Source organism: Puntigrus tetrazona, chromosome 24 (assembly GCF_018831695.1).
Source record: "Puntigrus tetrazona isolate hp1 chromosome 24, ASM1883169v1, whole genome shotgun sequence".
Classification (NCBI taxonomy): domain Eukaryota; kingdom Metazoa; phylum Chordata; class Actinopteri; order Cypriniformes; family Cyprinidae; genus Puntigrus; species Puntigrus tetrazona.
In genome coordinates, this window is record NC_056722.1 from 15,893,075 (window position 1) to 15,917,190 (window position 24,116).

The following is a 24,116-nucleotide window of genomic DNA, read 5'->3' on the forward strand; positions in this document are numbered from 1 at the left end:
TTCAAATTGCTCTGAAATTAGAATCATGGGGAAGAAATGCTTTGTTATAATGATTTTAAAATATAGGTAACATTTTAGGATAATAAACACTTATCCACTATTAGCTATGTCTTTTCCCTCAACGAATTCCTACATTTATTATCAGATGATAGTTTCTAATTTGTAACAGTAAGGTGATTGTTCAGTTTAGGTATTAGGTAAGATTAAGGGAGTAGAATAAGGTCATTTTAGATAAAGGCATTAATATGTATGAATTACTACCAAATAAATAGCTAATATTCTATTAAAATAACATGCTTATATCTAACTCGTTAAGAAAAAATAATATGTTGCAAGAAATATATTTTATTTATTTGTATTTTAGATTTCATTAATTGAATGGAAATAAAAAAACAAATATAAAAAGATTATAAAAATAATATAAACTAATGAAGTGAATTAAAATTATAGAGAAATAAATTAAAGGGAACCATATAAAATAAAGTTGTGAACAATTGACATTTTAAAAAAGCAGATTTAAGATGTCTGTATCACAATGGTGGAGTGTTTTTATATGATCCCACTTAAATAGTATATACAACATTACTTAGTAATCTACATCCTCCACATCCCAACACACACATAACTGGTCTGCAAAGCTAGATGTTTGCAACACAAGTCTTTAGGTGTGTTTATGCCATGCAGCAGGTTACAGGTTTATTTAGCTTAATGGGTGCAAAATCCACAGCATCGCTTAAATAAACAACGCCATCAGCATTGCACAGAATTCATTCTTAGTGAATTTCCCCACGAGAAGTCTAAGGAGTTGTTTGCTTGAGTTTTCATATCTTTCTCTGTTTGCAAGATATGATGCAGTGCCTGTCTTCCCACTCAATACCGGCTCCGTCAACTCTGATTACCTGCAGAAACAGCATGTGCGCATTTGGTCCATTTTTAAAATGTATTTAAAAAAAGAACTCCTCTCTTCCTGGCTCCTTCCTGAGATTTCTATCGCTAACCTCCATCTATCTGCTCATTGATCATGAGCTGTCTGTTATCAGTCCACACGGAGACTAATCATCAGCACCTTGTGTGGCTTTCTCAGGAGCTGATCTGTGGCATGATAGACCATATGTCTATCCTATTACTATGCAGCAGAGGCGAGATCTTGTCGCACTTTATCACAGCCAATTAAAAATCGATATGGTAAGCCATTGTTCGCTCCTCTGCATATTAATCCCAACTTGGTCTATGTGTTGCTACAGGTTTTTTGGAAAAAACGTGAGCTGTAATATGGTTTAAAGCATTATTTTTTTTCATTATTAAGTTTTTTCCAAAAGTAGAAACTGCACTTCATACTACGCAACGTAAGCGATAAAAACAATTAATCAGTAGTTACCAAGATGAGGCATTTCATAATGTCTTCAGTAAGTAAATGGAATAAATGGAAGGTTGGCCTTCAGCAGAAAGTTGTGATAGATTCATGTGTGCTCGTAATTAATAAATATATTAAATATAATTAAAAATCTGCTCCTAGCCTAGTCTTAACTGTATCACTAGAGAAAATTATACATACATAAATTTTGGAATTGTTTGGCTTTTATATTGATGATTACTGGGTAATAATGTCAAAACTATTGAATTATTAAATGTTAAACTATTTGATTAAAATGAATACAGGAGGCCTTTGTTTACTCACTGTTAATCTTAATTACACTTGCCAGCTGCTTTACTTAATGATGTTATACAATATATTACAGAGGAAGTGTTTTCTATTTGTTCAGGGGTTTTCTCACGAAAAGTAGAAACCTGCACTTTAAAATAAACCATTTTTCAAACTAGCTAAGCTTGTTGCCTGACCAGAGTCAGTATACCATAATGTAAAATGCAGAGGATGCTTTACTTTTCAATGAGTTGTACTTTTTGAGACCTCACAATCATTTTCAGTTTCCTCTTGTTTTTCTACAGACAGGTGTAGGTGAAATGTTGTGTTAGCGCTTGTTTGCTTAGCCATCGGGGACTGCAGCACCGCCAGTGATTAAGTCAGTAGCATAAAGGCGTCACGAGGCAAAAAGAGTTGACCTTTCCACACTAATTGGGGAGTCTGGCAGATGGTTAACTCAGCCCACTGGATGAGTCTTGATGCTTTGCCCAAGTCAACTGTATAACGCAGGAAGCGCATCTCTGGACCACAGTGATTTGTACCTTAAAAGACATCTCTGTGTCTCTTTCTCCATTTCTCTCTCTCATCTTTTTCCAGGTGCAAGTGTTTGGCCTGTACACTGGGAGGGCTTCCAGAAAACTTTGACTGTCCCATCAGGTAACTTATTGCCGTTAATGCAAGTCGTCTGTCCCCCGGCAACAGTATTTTTGCTGCCTGATGGGAAATAAGCCACTTGATTTTCGATTTCCCGTCACAGCAAACATTGATAATTCTGAAAACAATGTAATTTCAGTCTACTACTAGTCTTAACTTGATTTCTCTAGGGCATTTCTTATCATGCATGAGGCAGATGAGCCGTTTGTTGAGCATGAGTGATGTCACCTATGGCACACATTAAAGAGAGCCGGTGCTGTCATCTTCTTTATGCTCGATACTTTTGTGTATTGGACTGTGAGGATCAATCCTTTAACTTTTCCTGGGTTAAAAGCACTTTTATTGAACATGTTTCAGACTGGCTGTAGTCTAACCCCTCTGAGGCACTTTATGGCTTTAGAAATACTGGAGTGGACATTGATATTAACTCAGATGTTGCGAAAACTGAACTGAAATCTCTTGTTCAATTCCAGGTCGTGGCGCTACACCCTCAGTTCAGCAAATCCAACAATAAACAGTTTGTGACCGGGAGGAAATAAAGTAAGTCCACTTTCACAGTCTCCTGGGACTTAAAACTCACATTGTGAGTGTTAAAGGCATGTTTCAGAACTTGTCTATGTTATTTTGAGACCTCATTGTATTACGTTGTCCAATAGCTCCTCTCTCTATTTTAACAAAAAAAAAGGCATTTGTTTGGCAACTTCCATATTTTCACTCAGAAGATGCTAAAAGCTGATATCAGTTCTGCATTGGGTCCCAATCCCATGTTTAGTGCTCTAGAGCTTTGGTGCTAATGTAGAGAGATTCAGGTTTAAATCCAGTTAGAATCATTTGCTCTCTTTTTCTTTCCAAACCTTTCCTCTCTCCTCTTTTTACTGTTGTCATTTACTAGCACAAAAGGAAACAAAGCTCAAAAGCACTCGTGCATGCCATTTCAAGGTTTGAATCAGTATGCACATTACAATTCAAAAGTTTAGGTAAGTTTCAGCAGGGATGCATTAAATTGACCAAAAGTGACAGTGAAGACATTTATAATGTTATAAAGATTTGTTTTCCAGTTAGTGCTGTTACTTTGAACTTTCTGTTTATAAAATGCCTGAAAAGGCATCCTGGTTTATGTTAAATGTTCAGTTCAGCGTTGATTCAACATTAATAATAGTCGAATTATCACTTGAACACCAAATCAGCGTCTTATAAAGCCACCTCATCATGTGACAAGACTAAATATATACAAGTATAAATTGCATTTATTTAATGATGAGATTTTTCTTGAAAGCATAAAATCTTAACAACCTTCTATACTTTATGGTTGCAGGCTTCTTGCAAAAAAAGTGCAGAATCGTTTATTTAAAAAAGCAAAAAAACAAACAAATTCATCAACAGCTGAATTTTTAAAAGAAAGCATCTCTGTTAATGTGCTTGAATGATTTAAGATAAAAACAAAGCCACATTCATACCTAAGTTCTGAACATATATTTTGTGGTCTCCATCAGTTGATGCTCTTGAGGCTTTGACACTGAGGTTAAGCTAAATTATTAGAATGGAATCATTTTTTTGTCATGTTGAGTGCAGAGTGTATAGTGGTTACTCAGAGCTGAAGCTATTTGGCATGAAACGCTCTTACCGTCTTGGCCTTAGACTGGGGTCAACATCAGGGAGAGAGAGAGTGGTCCATTTTCTCCAAAGTGTTGTTCACTAGAGAGATGTTGTCTCTTCTTGCGCAATAAATAACTGTCATTACATAGAGTGCCATAGTGTTTGCAACATGTAGAACACTCTTGGCTTATGGACTAAACAAATCGCTCATTTTCAAAGGACACAATACTACCAACTGAAGATGCCACCGTCTGATACATACTAGATTCCGTGCATCTGTAGAAATGAAAGCAGGCTTGTGTCTGTCGTAAAAGCACTTAGAAGTTGATCTGTTTGCGTGCGCTGATCAGACATTTTGTGGCTGGAAAAAGAATTTGAATAAATGCCACTGGTTTCTTTGTAAAGTGGACTGTTAGAGGTTTGGTTGAGAGCGTGCACATCTTGAACCACTCAAATAGAGTCTTCCTCAATTTCTGTAAATCATAGATTTGTATCCTCCGTGCCACGATTGATTCTCATAAAATGGCTTCACACTGTTACCGCATTGTGCTTATCAGAAGCAATTAACGGCGTCCATTATGCGCCACAGTGGCCAAAGTCCTCTGCATTTTCCTCCCGCTTCTGCTTGTTTCCTTCTCTCTCCCTGGCTTAAGGTCCCATAATGCAGCCCTGCCATGAAAATCAATCACGGCTTCCACTGAAGAGCGCGCATCTTATCAAAAACAATTCAATTCCGTCTGCTCGGCTCTTGGAGTGTCATCTCCTATTGCTGCTGTGATCTGTTAACATAGCCAAAAGTGTAGAACTGAAAGCGACATTGAACCGTCTTTCCCTTTCAGTCACTTTCTCTGCAGTCAGGTCAGGTTGGCTGTGTGGTGATTGTGTGTGGCATTTTGACACTTCCGATTCAGGTTATCCACCAAGTGCGTCGCTGCTTTCTGCGTGATTATTATCTACGAACCCATTCGAAAATGTTGTTTTCACCAAATAGTATCAGATTTATCGGAGTAAAGCAAAACTTTAAATACCTTTTCATAGAAATGATGTTGTTTTGAGTCTCTTCTCGATAGTTCATGAAATGTCAATACTGTATCGTCTTCTCTTTGTGTGCTTTTCAGTTGCGTTGTACTGCATGCCTTGCGTAAGTAACTTTGTAAACGTCCCATTATTTAAAGTTGAACCAAATGCTGCCATTTTCTAAAATGGATTTTGATACTGCTTATAAAATTATTTTTATTGAATTTCCACCTGAATGTGACCAGAACATAAGACACAATGAATCAATCAAAACTTACTACAATAATAATAATAATTGCAGCATATTTGACCGAATAAAGGCCACTGGGGCAAACTAGCATAAACCATTAAAAAGGCTTATTTATGTTACCATTCAAGGTTTAGGGTCAGTAGGATCCTTTCTTTCTTTCTTTTTCCTTTCAAAGAAATTAACAGTTTGGTCTGCATAATTCATCAAAATTAACAGTAAAGACATATAATGGTACAAAAAAAACTTCTATTTCAAATAAACACTGTTACTCAAATAAGCATTGTATATTTAAAAATATATTTATGTAGTTTATTCATTTAAATATAATAAATATTATATGAATTGTATGAATATAAATATATACATGCAAATAAATGCAAATTTATTTATTTATTTTTAAGACAGGTATATTATGTAAATAAAAACATTTATTTTAGGTGTGATTAATACTTTGACAGCACTAATTAAAACAGAAAACGGCTTAAAACATAATTTGTTATAAATGTTAATGTTAAATGTAAGTGTTAAATTGTTATAATGTTTTATTTATTTTTTAACCAAATAAATATAGCCAACATATAGCAAACATAAAAAAACTCACTGGCACCAAAAGGTATGTATTTATAACTTTTATTAGGGTACCACCCCCAGCCACAGTAGTTTTCTTTTTTTCTTTCTCACGAGTAAAAGCAAACATTGAAAAAAATACAAATCCTTTCACATCATAATTAAAACGCACATGTAGTCACTGACTTTTGTCGCGCACCTATTCATGCTTTGTTCCTACTGCCCTCTGGTGTTGTGTTGGTTAATCTCCGTCAGCGAGCGCTCACTAATATTCTTCTGATGAAATATGTCTTATAGCTATTGCTTTATGAGAGGAACTGGCTGAGCCGTTGGAAGACCTCTGTTCTGCACGAAGGAGAGGGAAACATCACCAATGTCAAATGGAGAGCCAATCTCATTGCCTGGGCAAACAATGTGGTACAATCAGATTTATTACACACTGAACATGTTTATTAAGATGCTTTACTAATCACGGTTTTAACTAAACTGTAGTTGATGTATTTTAGGGTGTGAAGATTTACGACATCAGCAGTAAACAACGCATCACCAACGTGTTGCGAGACAACACCAATCTTAGGCCGGATATGTACCCTTGTAGTCTTTGCTGGAAAGACAACACCACGCTGATCATCGGATGGGGCTCTTCTGTTAAGGTGTGTGTTTGGTACAACTGCAGATCAAGTGTTTTAATAGCAGAAAGACTCTCTCCTTTATGTATTCTTATTTGAATAAAGTTGTTTGGGTTTTTTTTCCTCAGATATGTATCGTTAAAGAAAGCGCGACCAACAGAAATGAGAGATCTGCCCAGTCGCTCTACGTTGAGATCGGTACTAAACCAATTGCAGCCAGGCACATAATGAGAACATGTATCAAAACAAAGCATAATTCTTTTTTTTTTTTTTTTTGGCTTTGCTGATTTCTTTCAGTGTCAGCATTTGAGACCGGGCCAGTTCTTCATTAGTGGACTGGCGCCTTTGGCAGATCAGCTGGTCACCCTGTACTATGTCAAGGAGAACTCTGAGCACATGGTAGTGTTACACACTCTCACCAGAGCTAAGATCAGGGCCTGCGTGACATGTCAAGGGGCGGCAAGATGAAAAATAATAAAATAAATTCATTTCCTCAAAATCTGCCAATGTATTTAAGAACGCAGGCTTTGAATCAAACCTGGATATATATAACAGGAAAATATGGAAATGGATCCAATTTTAAAGAGTAATAGAATACAAAATGTGAATACAAAATAAATAAATATATAGAATAAATATATAGAATTATTGGCTAACACTTTACTTAAAGGCTTAATGCATACTGCATTATAAAAGTATATTTAATGCATTAATTATGCCTTGTAATGCACCTTAAAATGCATCCTAAAATTGTAACAAAGTTAACATATTATGCATTTTTAAAATTCAGTTACTAGATACAATGTATTACAATGCACTATATGAATAACGTGTATTATGCATTATATTTCAGGAAATTTCAAAAGGTCTTTGGCAGCAGAGAGCCTCTGAGGCAAAATGTTGAGAAAGCATAAAAACAGTATTTTATTAAACAGCATCTTATTTAAAAAATGTTTTTGTATTGCTGTCAAGTATAAAATGTACTTCTTAAAAATATAAATCTGTTTGTCAAAGGAGGAGGAGTTCAGAACACGCCTCGTTTAGACATCATCCAGCCGTTGCCGAGGGCTGCGAGGAGATCTCATCAGGCGCTCTCACGTGCGAAACTTCCAGGAGAATCAGTGCCGGGACTACAGGCTGCGGTATGATGAAGACAGAATGAGCGGAAAGCTCAGGGTTGCCAGGTTTTCACAGCAAGATCCGCCAAATTTGCTATTCAAATTGCCGTTATTGTGAGGACTTCAACCCCAAAACAATTCCGGCAACCGTGGTAAAGCAGCCCAATTCCAAAAGTAGCCAAAAGTAGCCTCAACTTGGCAACACAGGAACATCTGGAATACCTAATAAAAAAAGATGGATAAAAATCACCCCACAATTAAATTCACATTTTGATGATATGGTCATAGTTTTAAAATCTTTGTTGTCGTTCCAGAACACTCTGAGGAGAGTCTCTATTCTACATCATCAGCCCTAAAGACATTGTAGTAGCTAAAGAAAGAGACCAGGATGACCACATCGACTGGCTTCTGGAGAAAGAAAAATATGAGGCACGTGTTCAGCAAACCAAGGGAGCATTTCATTTATAAATATTTGAACTGTGCTTAATGATTTCTGTTGTTGGTCACAGGAAGCACTGATGGCGGGGGAGATCAGTTTCAAAAACATTAAGCGACATGATGTACAGGTGAAAGCGAATGAATGATGTGATTTGATGATGTGCAGAAAGCTAGTCTTAGTTATTATAACGCTCTCAGATAATAACCTGGAATCACGGTTTCCTGTCTATGCTCTGTGAATAGAAAATTGGAATGGCGTACATCAATCATCTGGTGGAGAGAGGAGATTATGATGCAGCTGCCAGGTACAGGGCGGCCCTCTGATTTATTGACCCGTTAACCGCTTAAACTACGAATGGATGCTTTAATATATGCCTCGTTTTTTCTCTCTGCATTCCTTACTGACAGAAAGTGTCAAAAGTGCTTGGAAAGAACATGGAACTCTGGGAGAATGAAGTGTACAGGTTCAAAACCATTGGACAGTTGAAAGTGAGCAGAATTTTTAATATGAATGATTATTATTTTTAAGAATAAGTGTTATCAGTAATACACACGCACATTAGTGCTGGCTAATCGCTTATTACAGCTATATTTATATCATTTGTATGGAGATATGGATTATCTCTTGAGAGTGCAGTGTGAGCAGGACAAACAATGCAGCATATTAATAACTATGACTGGCACCGTCATACATGACAATTATAATAAGAACACTATTATAATAAAGCGCTATGCATTTATTGAGTGTTGTTGCATAAAGAACATAAAAAGGAATTCATTCAGAGCTGTGCAGAAACGTTCATGCATTTAGTGAATATAGTCATCGTATAAATGATGAATTAAATCCATCGATTAAAAACCTGCTAAATATGATTCTACTATCAGTCGAATATTGGCAAGAATCAAAAATTCTGATTTAACTGAAAATCTTTAGTCTAGGACACCCTTGGTATTATATATATTTTTTCTGAAAGCGTTATCGTGCATATAAATTATATACATTTGTTGAGAAAATCAATGTTTTATTATTAATAAAATTGCATGATGTTATTAATCGTGAATTAGCTAAAATGTTTAACGAATAATATATTAAAACAAATTTTATTATGCAATGTATTTTACGTTTTTGTCAAAAATTTTACTGTGAACTTTATTAGGATTATGCTGTTATAATAGTAATAATAAAATAAGGAGAATAATTATATCATAGATAATATATATGCTATTACTATTCATGATCACTTTTGAGTTTAATATATTTTTAGTATGCATCAAAAATATCAGTTTAACCTGAAATCTTTTCTTTTAGCATCGAACAAATGCTATTTGTTAACTACCCACTCCATTCTACTTCCTCCCAGGCCATCAGCCAGTACTTACCAAGAGGAGACCTTCGTCTTCGACCAGCAATTTATGAGATGATACTTCATGAGTTCCTCAAGACTGACTATGAGGTATACGTTTTCCATGAAATAGTTTTTATCAGTTGCATAGAACCAGGCGGTCACCTATTTCAGCAGTAACCGATTTCTTTTATTGTTCTTCACGCATTTTGCCACACTGATTCGCGGTGGCCAGGAGAGCTGTACAACAACATGGCCATAGTTCAGGCTGTGAGCGAACACCTGAAGAAGGACCCCACCAACAGCATGCTTCTCACCACTCTGGCGAGCTGTGAGTAAATGCTGCCAATTAAATCAATGAATGAAAAGCTAAATTCAAAATGAGTTCTGAAGAAGTTAGGACGATCTTATATGCGTGTATGCAGTTGGCTACACTTATGATCAGCGTTATGATCGTGCTCTGGAGATCTACCTGAAACTGAGACACAAAGATGTCTACCAACTCATTCACAAACACAACCTATTCTCTGCCATCAAGGACAAGATTGTCCTGCTCCTTGGATTCGACAAAGAGGTAAAGCGGAATTTAATGCAAGAAACTTGTCAAGTGCATAAGTTCAGAAAGTTATGGATTGTTTTGCTGATGATATATATTATAGATGACTTTGGAACAATGTGATTTATTGTCAGAGAGATGAGTCTGAAGGATATGTCCGCCTCTTTTGTTCTCTCTTTGTCTTTTTTTTTTTTTAGAAAGCTGTTGACATGCTACTGGATAATGATGATAAAATATCGGTGAGTTCAACTCAGTGGCCTCATTTTTCTGATTAAACCCTATCTCTCTATACAGATAAATATCTGTGTTTTCTCTCCACTTGAGATGGACAAAGTGGTGGAGGAGTTAAAGACAGACCTGAGCTGCTGCATGTGGTATGTTAAATATGACCGGTTTAAATCATGCAGCTATGTCTCAGGGTCCGGCTGTAGTTAACATTGGATGTGTTACTTTCTTTCTCCTCAGTATTTGCACAAGCTGTTTAAGAGGACCACCATAAGGGCAGAAGTACCATGAGAGACAAATCAGTTTATGCGCTGAGTATGACCGACCCAACCTGCTGCCCTTCCTCAGAAGAGCATGCACTGCCCACTAGAAAAGGTCGACTATTATACATGACCGTTCTAATGCTTGGGCTAGGAAATGAAGGAGGCGTTTAATTGATCAAATGTGACATAATGTTACATTCAATTTCTATTTAAAAAGAATGCTTTTTTTAACATTCTAATGTCATATAATCCTAAGAAAATGGGGTTTCCACCAAAAAAATATGAATTAATTATATTTTAAAATAATAAAAAAAAAATGTAATAGTCAAAGTTGTTTTAATTTTTAACTGTATTTCACAGTATTAACGTTTTCACTGTATTTTGATCAAATAAATGCAGCCTAGGAGCATAAGGAACCCATTTTAAAAATGTTCTGATCCCAAATTTAGTTTTTTTATTTATATACAATAATATAGTTCAGTTGCAAAAACCTCTTATGTTAAGTGCCAGTTTTGAATTTTCTTTTAATATGAAAATTAAATTGCAATGAAAACAACCTATTCATGTTAAGTGTGATATATATATATATATATATATATATATATATATATATATATATATATATATATATATATACATATACACACACACACACACACACACACACACACACATATATACATATATATATATACACACACACACACACACTCGTGTGAAAAAAATTAGGACACCCTATTAAATACCATGGAGCTTTGAGCATTGTGCTAGTGAGGAAAGAAATCAGTAATAATCTTAGAGAAGCGGTTGTTGCTGCCATCAATCTCGAAAAGAGTGACATGGCCATTTCAAACAATTTGAAGTCCAACCTTCCACAGTGAGGAAGTTTATTTACAAGTGGAAGACATCCAAACACACACCAATCCTCCGGGAGTGGACATCCCAACAAATTCACCCCAAAATCAGACCGTGTAATGAAATGGCAGACAACCCTAGAACCAACAGACTCCACAGGCCTCAGTTAACATGTTCATTGTTAAGATAGATAGATAGATAGATAGATAGATAGATAGATAGATAGATAGATGAATCCACACAGTAACATCATTTTTTTATCATTGAATTAAATGATTGTATTTATTGAGAGCATTGTATTTCAGTTTATTGACATGAATTAGCACGAGCATTTGCATTCTTTACAGTTTTTAAACAGTTGCTTTATGTCTTTTAGGCTCTGGAAATCTGTCAGCAGAGGCACTTTGTAGAAGAGACAGTCTTCCTGCTCAGTGAGTTCTGAATCATTGATCTGTGTATTTCTGTCATCAAATTGAATGCATGTTATAGTTCTTTCACGCAGTAATTGATCCAGTGCAACAGAGGAGATGTCACTGTGTGTAAATTTTTTAACGGCTATAGCCTCTGGTGCTTCTAATTTTCTTTTTTTTTTTTTTTTTCCCCGTCAGGTCGTGCTGGAAACTGCAGGCGCGCCTTGCAAATGATCATGGAGGAGCTGGCGGATGTGGACAAGGCCATTGAGTTTGCTAAAGAGCAGGATGACAGAGAACTCTGGGACGATCTCATCTCTTACTCTATAGACAAACCACGTATGGCGCCTGACTTTACAGCTTAAGCTCTTTCTGCTTTTAAAAAAAAAGTGTAACTTAATATTAATAATGCTTCTTTTTCGTTTTCTTCACTGTAGCATTTATCACAGGCCTCTTGAATAACATTGGAACCCATGTGGACCCCATCCTGCTCATTCACCGCATTAAAGAAGGGATGGAGATTCCTAACCTTAGAGACTAAAGCATGTTAAGATCCTGCAGGACTACAATCTACAGGTGCGGGCCTTTGCAGCGGTTAAACCGCCATTCTGTTCAGACCAGAGTACTAATATAACTAGATGCTTGTACAGATACGTTTGATCTCGATCGTTTGTGTTTGAAAGCGTACAGAACATTTTGATGTTTGTCCTGTAGATCTTACTGAGAGGGGCTGCAAAGAAGATCCTGGTGGCAGATTCCTTGTCTCTTCTACAGAGGATGCACAGGACACAGAAGAGAGGAGTGAGGTGGATGGTAAACAGATGTTTCGTCTTCCTGTCATCAAGACAAGATTACTCAATAAATATTAGGGCAAGTCGGCAGTCGTTTTGTTCACTTATGCTACAAAGATTCTTGTTTTTATTTCTAATAGAAGAAAACATCTGTAGATCCTGCCACCTCCTATTCTCCCATCAGGTACAGAGCGATTACTTTTAACGCCAGTTTGTATACATTGATCACACACCCGCATTAAAATATATATGAACCTGGATCACAAAGTGAGTCTTTTTAAATAAAGTGTTACGAGATTTAATTATCGTCTGAAATAAATAAGCTGCCCATTGATGGCAATATCTGGCAGGGATACAACCATCTGAAAATCTGGAATCTGAGGTGCAATCTTCACGAAATGATCTTTACTTAACGTTGTAATGATTTTTGAAAAAAAAAAAAACATACAATGTGTTTTTGGCTATTTGGCTACAAATATACCCCAGCGACTTAAGACTAAAAAAAGTTATAAACCTATTTCTTGAAAATGAGTATTAAATAATTTAGCCATGAAACCTCAACACTAAATTGACCAGTGTTTCAGTTTCATTGTCCAACCCGTGTGTGTGTGTGTGTGTGTATGTGTATATATATATATATATATATATATATATATATATATATAAATCAGTTGCAAATAAGCTTGACAATATATCTTTAATGTTATTTTTACATTTCTGCCCATATATATATATATATATATATATATATATATATATATATATATATATATATATGTGTGTGTGTGTGTGTGTGTGTGTGTGAAATTTTTAAATAAAAGTGTATGGTTTATACACAATAATCAGGAAAATAAGAGCTGTCACCCAATGACTATTTTAATTCTTTTTTTTTTTCTCATTTAATTCACACTCTAAGACACGGCTCAGGCATTCGGTGTGGTGGTGTTTCACTGCAGACACATGTTTCACAAAGAGTGTCTACCGTCCCCTGGAAATATAAGTATTCTTTAATCTTTGTATATGTAACTGCTTTTTGTAGGTGAAGTACTTTTTGTAATCCACCTAAATTTGCAACAAGATGACATTTGCATTTTGCATTTCAAAGGTGACTTCAAAGGTAACATTTTTCTAGCATTCTAGTTGCTCAACCAACGTCGTTCATTAATGCTAGAGATGCAGAAATGACACGCGCTTCACATTTGAACCAGCCTGCTGCATTCAAACTTTGACCCTTTATCTTAAAAAGGAGAAATGTTTAACATTTTGCATTCTATGTCCTTTGATAGGTCCCTGGAATACAGTATTGTAACATCTGCAGTGCAAAGCGGAGAGGACCAGGCAGTGGCATACTTGAGATGAAGAAATGATCGTTCCTACGAGGGGAATAACAGTTATACAATTACCACTCGCACCAAGAACGGTTACAAATGAAATCATCATAAAATAATCTTCCATTTGCTAGCAGTATTTATTAATTGCATTAATGCAATGTGATTGCAATATTTTATTTTAAATAAAAGCGCCAATAAAGCACTCATAATCTGTTGAAATCGTTTGCCGCAATTTTTCAAACAAAGCATTTAGTGCAACATCACTTTTTTTTTTTTTTTTTTACCTCAAATCTTATTTTTCATTAAAAGATTGATTACTCATTGTTATAGTTTTGGAAAGTTTTATATGAACAAACAGCGCCATCTGGAAAATGTTTGAGTGTCATTCAGGCGTATCTGTTTTGCAAGGCTAAACTTTACTGTACTACGTACTACAATCATACAGCAAAAATTTCAGCTAAAGGCATTTCCACAAAAGCACACAACCCTCAACTGCTCGATTAACAAACAGGAGCCTGAGGAGTTTTAAAGTAGAAACATTATTAACTAAATGTGTAAAGTGTAACGCTGCTAAACTAAAATCTCATCTACATAAGCTGGAACTCATCTGACGTTGCCAAGCATTCACAGCGATGGCTGCAGCACCTTCTATAGGCCACGGCTATAAAAATACACATCAAGCCACAAACATGATATGAGATTAGAAAGGTTAAGCTTTAATAATGGTTTGTCAATCGTCATGGAATCAAATAAAATGAGAGGAACAGGGATGAAAGGGTTAAAGGGACATTGTTAGAGAAAATCCATTATTTGCAATATGTTGACAAACTAGCACAGAACTACATTCTCACAGAGGATACGGAGGTGGTTTTTACTCCTCAGAGTGGTAAGAATCAAATCGAACAGGCTTTACCTGCAAAGCGACCAGGAAGTGCCTTCCAGAATGCTATTTTAACACATTCTCTAAATATATATATATATATTTTTTCTCTCCTTTGCTTTCATATTTTTCCCCCACAGTAAGGCCACTTTAAAAAGTAAATTTGTAGACTTAATGCCTCCGTCGACAGATCTTGCAAAATGGGGAGGAAAAATAGAATTTTCAAGTTTACAGTTAAAACGTTGAGCCGCTCCTCTTTGGCCGGACTGGTGTTAATTCCTGCAGCCAATCAGAGCCAGGACCTGGTCGACATTGTAACCACAGATATGTAACTGAGGTAGTCTCCACTCTCTGGTGCCCAAACCAAAAACTCCCAGCTTTCTGTCATCACGATGTAAGAAAAAAAAAAATTCAATGGTTTGGGAGCTATACTGATGAAAAGAAAAAAAAAAAAAAAAAACCCTCAGAAGTTTTTTTTTTTGTTGTTATTGTTGTTTATTTAATTCTCACCCAATGTCTTGAACTCCATCCTCAAAGTGGCTTTTCTCATTTTCTCAGGGTTGGCGATGTCCAGTGGCTCTGCGTAACCAACCCCATGAGGAAATCCATATAATAAACATTTGGTGCCTTGTTCGTTTGATGCAGTGTCATTCATCTTGGTGAGCGGTGTTGTATAAAGCAGAATTTGAAATTTCAGTCAGTTCCCGTTCCTGCAGCCCGTTTGAATGCAGTTGATAAGGAAGAGCCTTTATCAGCTGTGTCCGTGTGTGTGTGTGTGTATGTATGAAGACTTTGATGGCTAAACGTGTCAAAATATGTTCATCTCTGGGTGTTGCTTGACAGGGTCTAATGGGATGTTTGTGTATCACTGTGTGCTAGTGTGTGTGTGTGTGTGTGTGTGAAAATGGACACAGACGTCTCCAGCTCAGTCCGGACTGCATCAGACAGCTGCAGGATGTTTTCCCCTACTGAGTCTTACTGTACCATTGGCGGTAGGCTTGGGGGGAGGGGAGATAGCGTTTATTTGTCCCCCAGGATGGCATACTGATTATCTAACTGTAGATGCTGCATGGAGCCCGGGCCTTCCCCTTCTCTGACCCGGCTCTTGTGCTTCACCACCTCGAAGGTCTTCTCCATCTCTCTGTCTCTGCAACAAGAAAATCCACCAGTATGCAAGATTGGTTACATGCAGAATGGAACAGAAGCAACTGTATAGTCATTTTTAATTATTTTAAACCAGGGGTCTTCAACTAACACTGCAAGAGGTCAGGAATGAACCCTCCTCGCCAGCAGAGATATGGACAATTATAGACCTAAAAACATTAACTGGTGGTTTTTGCAAGACCAGGGTATCTGTACGGTAAGACTTTAGACCTGCACAAGTAAAAACTAATTTGAAAAAGTTTTATAAAAATGTTAAACTTCACATTTCTTTAAACCTTTCAAGAAAATGTATTTATTGTATTTCACCGTTTACATTTTTATAATGCATTATCATCTTGTCAATTCTCTCGTTCACATTACACTCAACTTACATGAGTTCATTTTCACTAGGGATGCAGCAAAACTAATTCTTGTCCAAAACCAAACTAAATTAAACACTGGACCAATGGCCAAAAAACCCTGAATAATATTCACTTAACACTTAAATATACTATAACTATACAAAGAAAGCACAATTTAATTTAAAATTAGTATATATATATAATATATATATATTATATATATATATAATATATATATATATATATATATATATATATATATATATATATATATATATATATATATATATATATTTTTTTTTTTTTGCCATTTGAATCAGGTATGTACTGTGAAAATAAATAAGCAGGAATTATTATAGCATTACAAAATATTTCAGATCCCAATTGAATCATTTATTCCGTCTTTTTGGTTATTGGATATTTTAAAGTCGAAGCATCGTGGCTTTACCTCTCTCCGAGAGCAATCCACCACCGCTCCATCATAAAGGACAATTTATGTCAATGAACCATAATAACTAAATGTTTATCGTTGAACTCACATAGAATAGACAGAGAAGGACCACTCAAATCAGAAAGAGCGTGAAGGTTATGATGACTTGAGAGGGATTTTGTTTCTCCTACATAGGCTACTATATATTTTCAGATGAAACAAATATAATCTTATGTGCTGTTTCATCTGTATCCTATTTTAAATGAGCAGGATCCTGTAAGAAACACAACGATCAAAAACGTAGGCTATTGTTATATTCACAGCACATCAGTATGGCATTCCTAACATACTCCGTGTATGAGGAAAAAGCGAGGAAGGAAGCTGAAGGTACATCTGATTAAGAAATTAGAGTCGCAGCCCTTTTAGAAGAGCTCAGTCACTTACTTGCGTGTCTCCACATGTCTGGCGGTGGCCAGGAGAGAGGAACTGGGTGTCGTTGAAGATTTCTGGAGGTCCTTGAGTTGGGCCTCTCTTGGTAGAGGTTAACCGGGCCCCTGAGGGACGATACACGCCAGGTGCTTTGGGCTCAGGAACCTCAACTTCCTCTACTAAACAGTAAATGAGACAGATTTGCATTTAAGAGCTAATCTCAACTAATAATTTCATTAGTTGGCTATTTATACTGACACTGCCGACTCACCCGGGCAGCTGAAGGGGGCGCCTGATTTATTCCAGGGTCAGAGATTTTATCACCAGTGACCAGGATGATCTCACCATCCTCGCCCACTTCCTCCTTTTCATACTCTTCCTCCTCCTTCTCATCACTATCAGACATAAAAATGCGTGCTTCAATAGAGACATGCATGAATCAAAATAACTTAAGTGCGTTTTGAGAAGCACACTAATATATAGATAAATTTGTAACCCTTTTTATTTTTACCATTTCTAGAATTGATACAGGGATTGCATCTTTCAAATGTCAAAATTATTGTAGTTTGCTATTCATTTTTTTAAAGCAGAATTATGCATGGCAACATTAAAGTTGATAAATCCACCTGATCCGTCTTAAGATCTTATGATTTACTCTTCAAAAGAATTGTGCATCACACAAGCATTTTAAGATCTAGGAAGTGAGTCTACGATGCATAAAAGCTCAAATTAAATGCACAACTGTGGGTAATGCGAGTATGGCTGCAATAAAATTACATAATTCCCTCAAATAAGTCTCTCAATGAGTAAAGCGGTGTCTATTATAGATTACGCAACATTTTAATTAACAAGCTGCACTTAAAAGGATACAATCTAATCCTGTTTACGTGAAAGAAGCCTGTTCCCGAGCAGGTTTGAAATGCGTGGACCTGTTACTACGACAAGCGGTTCGAGGCAGGCTTGAAATACCTAACGATCCTGCATCGTGTCAAATCGCCAACAACACAAATCCAGCTAACTAGGTGATCCACATGTTAAAAAGAGACGCCAACTGTTTGTGCTTCACACCTCATCTGCAGGGCCTGGAGTCGGAGTCCGTGTAGTCCACCTCCTTCTGCTCAAAATCCTTCCATTCCTCGTCCTCCTGGAGCAACGGTTTAAGAAAAGAGAGGTGAAACACTTACATAGAGTTCAGTGAAGACATTTTAGAGAATTTCAGACCGTAGAAAAACCAAGTAAATGTCATATATATATATATATATATATATATATATATAATTTATATATAATATTTATATAATTTCTCTAATATTTATTTTTTTCTCTTCACACAGTTCTCCAAACAAACTTTCAGAAACAGCACAGTTAGTTTCACATCTAAAATGAACACTTAATACATGTCTCATGTCTTTTCCCTTTTGTTTAGATGAATCGTTGCAATAAAATTGAAAGAACTGTATGTTCACCTCCATCTAATATTTTCAAAGAATTCATTTTCTAGATAGGAATACATTTTACCATTATATTACTGTAGAAATCTAACTTGCTTATGCGGTTTCGTATTTTTTTGTACAAGTTTAATCAGTATGCAAATGTAGTCCTAGAGAATTTTAATTTTTAACAAAATGTTAAGTAACAAATTAAGAATATATAAGAGTGTGCATTAAGCTACATGGAATATATTGCTATTTATTACTTTTTAACAATGTTGCAGCCACAATTTAGTTCTTAAAATCATCTTAATTTTAATCAAAACTGCTATTTTAACATTTACTACATTTAGTTTTTCACTTCATAAATCTGAATTGGTCTCAAATGATCTCATTTAACAGTCCCCACTTCGCGCTGCTTGTGTGTAAAATAACTACAACAGCAGTGAATTAAGCAACAGCATTTGTGACTCAATAATTGCTATCCAGGCCATATTGTGATTTGGGATTGATTGGGATTAATTGTGCAGTCCTAATATCCAGCGCAGATCTATATACACTCCAACGACAAATTATCAAAAGAAAAATGTAGGGCAGGGACTTAGTTCTGTCTGTCAGTTGCCGTTCATTTGAGAGGCAGATGAGATGAACATGAGGACTGAGGACTCAATGACTGGAGAAGTCCTGCACACATCTTCAGAGAAGTCTGGGGATAAAGTCTTGCATAAACACTATGTTAAGACCAACTAGCAGTATGCCAAAAGATAATCAGTTTTATTTTTTGACTCAGATTAGACTAATCTGAAAACGTCATGAGCAATATTGTAGTTTTTCAGATTAGTCTAAGCACTTTTGTGACAATTTATGTTTTTTTGGGGTTTATTTTCATAAAACATACACAATGCGCGCTTTTAGAGAACAGCATAATTAGGCGGACTGATGCAATAAACAGGATTTAATTAAATTGACCTAATGTCATTGTAAAAGTGCAATCATCATATACAACCTCCGTTCATTAGCACACCGCTACTCTGTCCTGTCTCACAAGAAAAAGAAAAAAAAGCATATGGCAGAGGTGAAGGACACAGTTACAGCTACAGCAGTTATAAAACCCCTGCTGGAAGATTGATGCCCTGAGCAACTAATGTCAGTATGATGTCACATCACTAAATACGTCACGACCAAACGCTACTTCTATTTAAGGGTAACATTAAAAGGCATGGTTCACACACACACACATAAGAAAAGTTACACTTCTGTCATATAGTTTACAAACCTTTATGTTGCTCCATTGCTATGAAACGTTAGGTAGAATGCTAAAAGTCACCGCTCACTTTAACTGCATGGGGGGGAAATGCAATTGAAGTAAACAGTGATAGGCTGTCAATATATAACGTTCGGCCAAAACTCTTATTTTCTAGAGGAAAGAAAGTCAGGCAGCTTGAGTAACAAAAAGATGACAATTTGACTAAATTTAACTATTTAAGAAACGTAGCAGCTGTCAGCTACAATACAATATCGCGTTAACTTACTTCATAAAGATAAAAAAAAAACGTAACCTGTTAGTGTTGCTATCTGCTCGTGTCACAAAACCGAGTAAACTGCCTGCTTAGACCACACTGCGCTTTTAGAACGTCCACGCGCCCTTTGTACCTCCAAACGCTGTCTACATAGGCAGCTCGCTAGGTTTTGCGACACAGCCCATGTGTGTTGTTTGACTGTGCGTTACCTTTTCCATCTGCGCGTCCTGATTTTCACTCTTCGTCGACTTCTCCTTCTCCTTTTTCGTCTTTTTCACCGCCATTGCGGCTCCACCGGTCGCCTGCTCTTTTCCCTTGCCCTTCTCCTTCTTTTTCTTCTTGTCGCGCTTAGCGAAGTCATCCAGACTCTTCTCCACGCCGGCCGGAGCCACATCCGCCATCTTATCCCCAAATTTCCTCCACTAAACACTAAACAAGCTTAGAAATGATCAGATCAATGTCTGAAGCGACTGCAAACGAGCCCTTGCGTGCGTGTCGGACAGGTAATCCGTATGTTTCATGTGTATCCGCAGGTTAGAGGTGTGCTGAGAGCAGCATGACAGACTCACCAGCTGAAAGTGTGACACACACACTCGCCCAATGCACCGGATAGTGTTGCTTCCGATCTGACCCGGATGGAAAAGCAGCTTTGTGATTGACGGTTCTCCTATCAATCGCTGAGCGACAATGTTAGTTTTCGACCAATACCATCGCAGGGTGAGGATTCCGCAGAGTGATTTTGGCAGATTGTGCAATTTTGTTATACAATTCATTGTTAGTTGTAGTTATACAACACTTGTGGAGTAGTGTAGTGAAGAAATAAAACTTATTTCTACTAATAAATTTAGATACGCTGTGCAGAATGTGCAATGTGCAGAAATGTTAATGTTAATAAATGTAAAAATAATCTTGACATTTTGAATATAGAAACAAACGGTAAATAAAAAAAATCTAGAATTATAAATAAAAACATGATATGAAGTACTTAGCTAGCTTTTAAGCTTTTTTTAGCTTAACTTTTTTGGTTGTAATATTTTATATAAATATAAAATATACAAATCTGCCATTGTTTCGGGCACTTTATAAGAAGGAGGGATTGAAAGGATGTTACTAAGATGAAATAGCATTGTTTTGATGTGTAGAGTTATATTTTTTAAAATATATATTATATAAATATATAATTATATAAAAATATTTTTATATAATTATTATTTTTATATATTATATTATTATATAAATATATAAAAATATATTTTTAACATTTTAAAAAAATATTATATATATTTTTTAAATTGGTACTTTCATTAATTTCATTCATTTTTAGGTGGCGCACACACAGCATGATGTTTATAAACTTGATATATAAGCATAATATTGTTTTAATTTTAGGTACATTTCTCAAATAACTCAAGACAGAATATGCAAAACAAAGACTATCACACCTAACTGTATTCTAGCATGCAGCAATGCGATTGAGAGGGTTTATAAAAAGACAACAAACATCTGTTGCCTTTTGAGAGACTGTGAATGACGAACAGCTTGTGAATAGAAAAGCTTCATTCAGCATACACAGCAAACAGGACGATTCCAGAAACCTTTGACCCATTTAAATCAGGGGAAACATTGGCATTTGTGCTCCACTTTGTCTCTGTTTTTTTTTTTTTTTTTTTTTAACAGGCTTTGCTTTAAATATCGACAAAAATCAACTACAAACCCGAAGAAGCCTTCAAAGCTTTTTTTATTTGTATTGCTCAGCAGTAAAAGTACAGTTTATGTGCTACAAAATATAAGACATGATTCATAATATGCAAGAACGATTTTTTTCTGTCAGCTGAGCAATTAACTCCCTCTCCTTACATATCTAAAACCCATGCCGGCACAAAATAAATGGACGGAGACGATGAAAAACAGAAGTAAAGGAAAACATCGATCTACAAATTCATTTAAAACAATATTTATATAAAATCTGCTAAGCATACAGAAAAAAAAGGGATATGTAAAGAAAAGATGATGATATGGTTTTAAAACATGTTACCAACCTCGGTGGCATGTGTTTAAAGAAAGTACAAAATAAAACAGGTTCTCTGTATGTATTCATATCTAACAATTACACTCTATTACATCCAGTGATATCATTGACATTCATCTAAAAAACTGTACAGTACAGCAGTAAGCACTTGAGAATCAAAGAGAAATTCATTTTGGTCTCATTTATTCTCGTCAATGTTCACACAAGGGACAGAGATAGACAGACAGAACCACAAGCACACTCATTCACCCTTCACTAAGAAAAACATGTCTTCTAACAAAATATATATAGATTTAGCCAACCTGTTAAGCAATAATAGTGCCATTTTCATCAGAGCATGTCATAGCGAATAAACAAATATAGAGGTTTAATAAAAAAAAAAAAAACTGAATGCATTTCCACTACAGTTATACAGTATAATGCTTAGCCCTGCTTATGAAAGTTGAACACAAACACGTACAGCATGAACATATATGATGTGAAATGTGGAGCACAGTAACATTACCATACAAAGGGCTTTGTATGAGGCATTTCATTGGCATTTAAGCGTTTTTTTCTACTTGCTTGTGCAACTGTGTCAACGCAAATGGAATTTTAGGGTGCTTTTAACAACGAAATCTTGATAGAAACCAAATCCTGTTTGACATCTAAGACACACATACACCTCAAATCAGAAAAGATGCATGCAACAAGACATATACGCACACGAAAACATCTCAAACATCTAAGGAATGGGATAATTGTCGTTTTTTTGTCTTTTGGCTGGTGACTGGGGACAAACCACCTCGGAAAGTCATGATTCATCCTCCATCAAATGCAAACAGGCAATCAACTCAAGTTCCTCCACGAGGGAAGCGAGGGTTGCTGCAGTACCCACTGGACCCATTCCAGAAGCGTTCCAGAATCAATGCCCTTTACCCCTGCATCCCCTTACATACAGAATTCAAGTGCGGCAGGCTTTTTTAAGTAATCATATTAAGTGTTTTGGGTAACGTCACACAAGCATCCTTACACCACGTGTCATGTTTCTCAGCACTCTGCACCACCAAAGCCACTGGAACATAAGAGCAACCACACTTATTGTTTTTATTCAAAAAAGACATAAAAACCCTTATCACAATGAAGCGTCTGTAGAAAATCCACATCAGAAAAATATGCAGGGGCTCCCCCTCATAGTAAATAGCATTTGTTCTGTTTTGTAATATTCTTTCAGCTCCTTGAAACCAGTTTCATATATAAACCGCAGTCTCTGAAGATTCACCACATATATGTATATACAGTATATTTATTTATATTCTATATATATATATATATATATTCTTAAAAATGCGAGCAAACAAAAGAGACTGGAAAATCTTCCTTCTTCTAATATAGTGTGTTTAGATATCAGATGCCTTGTCTCTGTTGATAAAGAGAGTCTCTTGGCAAAAGGGGTTAACCAGAACCACGCCGCTATCACTGTAGTCACCATTAGGGGGCAGACACGTCTCTTGTTCCTGAAACACAAAGAAACATAAGAACATTAGCACTGTATACTTGCTTTTATGCTAACTAAAAGCTAATCACTTAAGGTGTCTGATCCTACAAAGCTAAGGTGAAACAGTTAAGGTGAAAGGAACAGGTATGATTCACATTATCTATGTTCCTATAGAACAAATGTGCATTTCTATGGTGTAGTGATTGAGCTCTATCACTATGGAGACTGCGTGCGTGAAATGAATGAGAGGAAATGAAGGAAGAAACAGGGTAAATTGCACCTGTGCAGGAAGACAACTAATTATAAGGCTCTAGATTCTAATGTGTTTTGTGTTTGGTCTTATTCAAACGTCAAAATGAATCCATCTATCCGACTTTCCATAAATCTAAAAACTGAAACATGACAAAAAAGTGTTAGCAGGATAAGGTAATAAAGTCAATTACAAAGAGGAAAAACTGACAAAAACATAAAGGAAGGGAACTGTATCGACTCTGTTTCTTTTCTAAAAGGGTAATTTGAAGACCTGTGGGTCACCGGCATCCCAAACATGATTCTTCCTCTTCATCGTCATCATCATCATCATCATCATCATCATAATCATAATCACATTCCTGTCAGAAATGGTCAGTAAGCGAGAACAAAAAGGTGGGGAAAAAAGAAGCATGCAGAGGTTGAAATGGAAAACGCCAATGAATGGATGATGGTAATAATCTCAAAATAACAACAAAAAG

At 36.1% G+C, this 24,116-nt stretch overlaps 1 protein-coding gene and 3 pseudogenes across 3 annotated transcripts in view; 1 reads left to right on the plus strand and 3 right to left on the minus strand.

The window, feature by feature from the left end:
* LOC122330215 overlaps nucleotides 1-1,111 on the minus strand; it is a 10,671-nt pseudogene extending 9,560 nt beyond the window's left edge.
* A 17-nt stretch (nucleotides 1,112-1,128) lies between these two features.
* LOC122330216 lies at nucleotides 1,129-13,853 on the plus strand (annotated as a pseudogene).
* Nucleotides 13,854-15,555: 1,702 nt separating this feature from the next.
* LOC122329942 lies at nucleotides 15,556-20,499 on the minus strand (annotated as a pseudogene).
* Nucleotides 20,500-21,644: 1,145 nt separating this feature from the next.
* Nucleotides 21,645-24,116, minus strand: part of tmem108 (transmembrane protein 108) — a 47,890-nt gene continuing 45,418 nt past the window's right edge. For all 3 annotated transcript variants that reach the window (XM_043226647.1, XM_043226650.1, XM_043226648.1), the window contains one exon: nucleotides 21,645-23,404. In XM_043226647.1, the coding sequence (XP_043082582.1) occupies nucleotides 23,288-23,404 (117 nt within the window). In that variant the 3' untranslated portion in view covers nucleotides 21,645-23,287. The remainder of the gene's footprint in view (nucleotides 23,405-24,116) is intronic.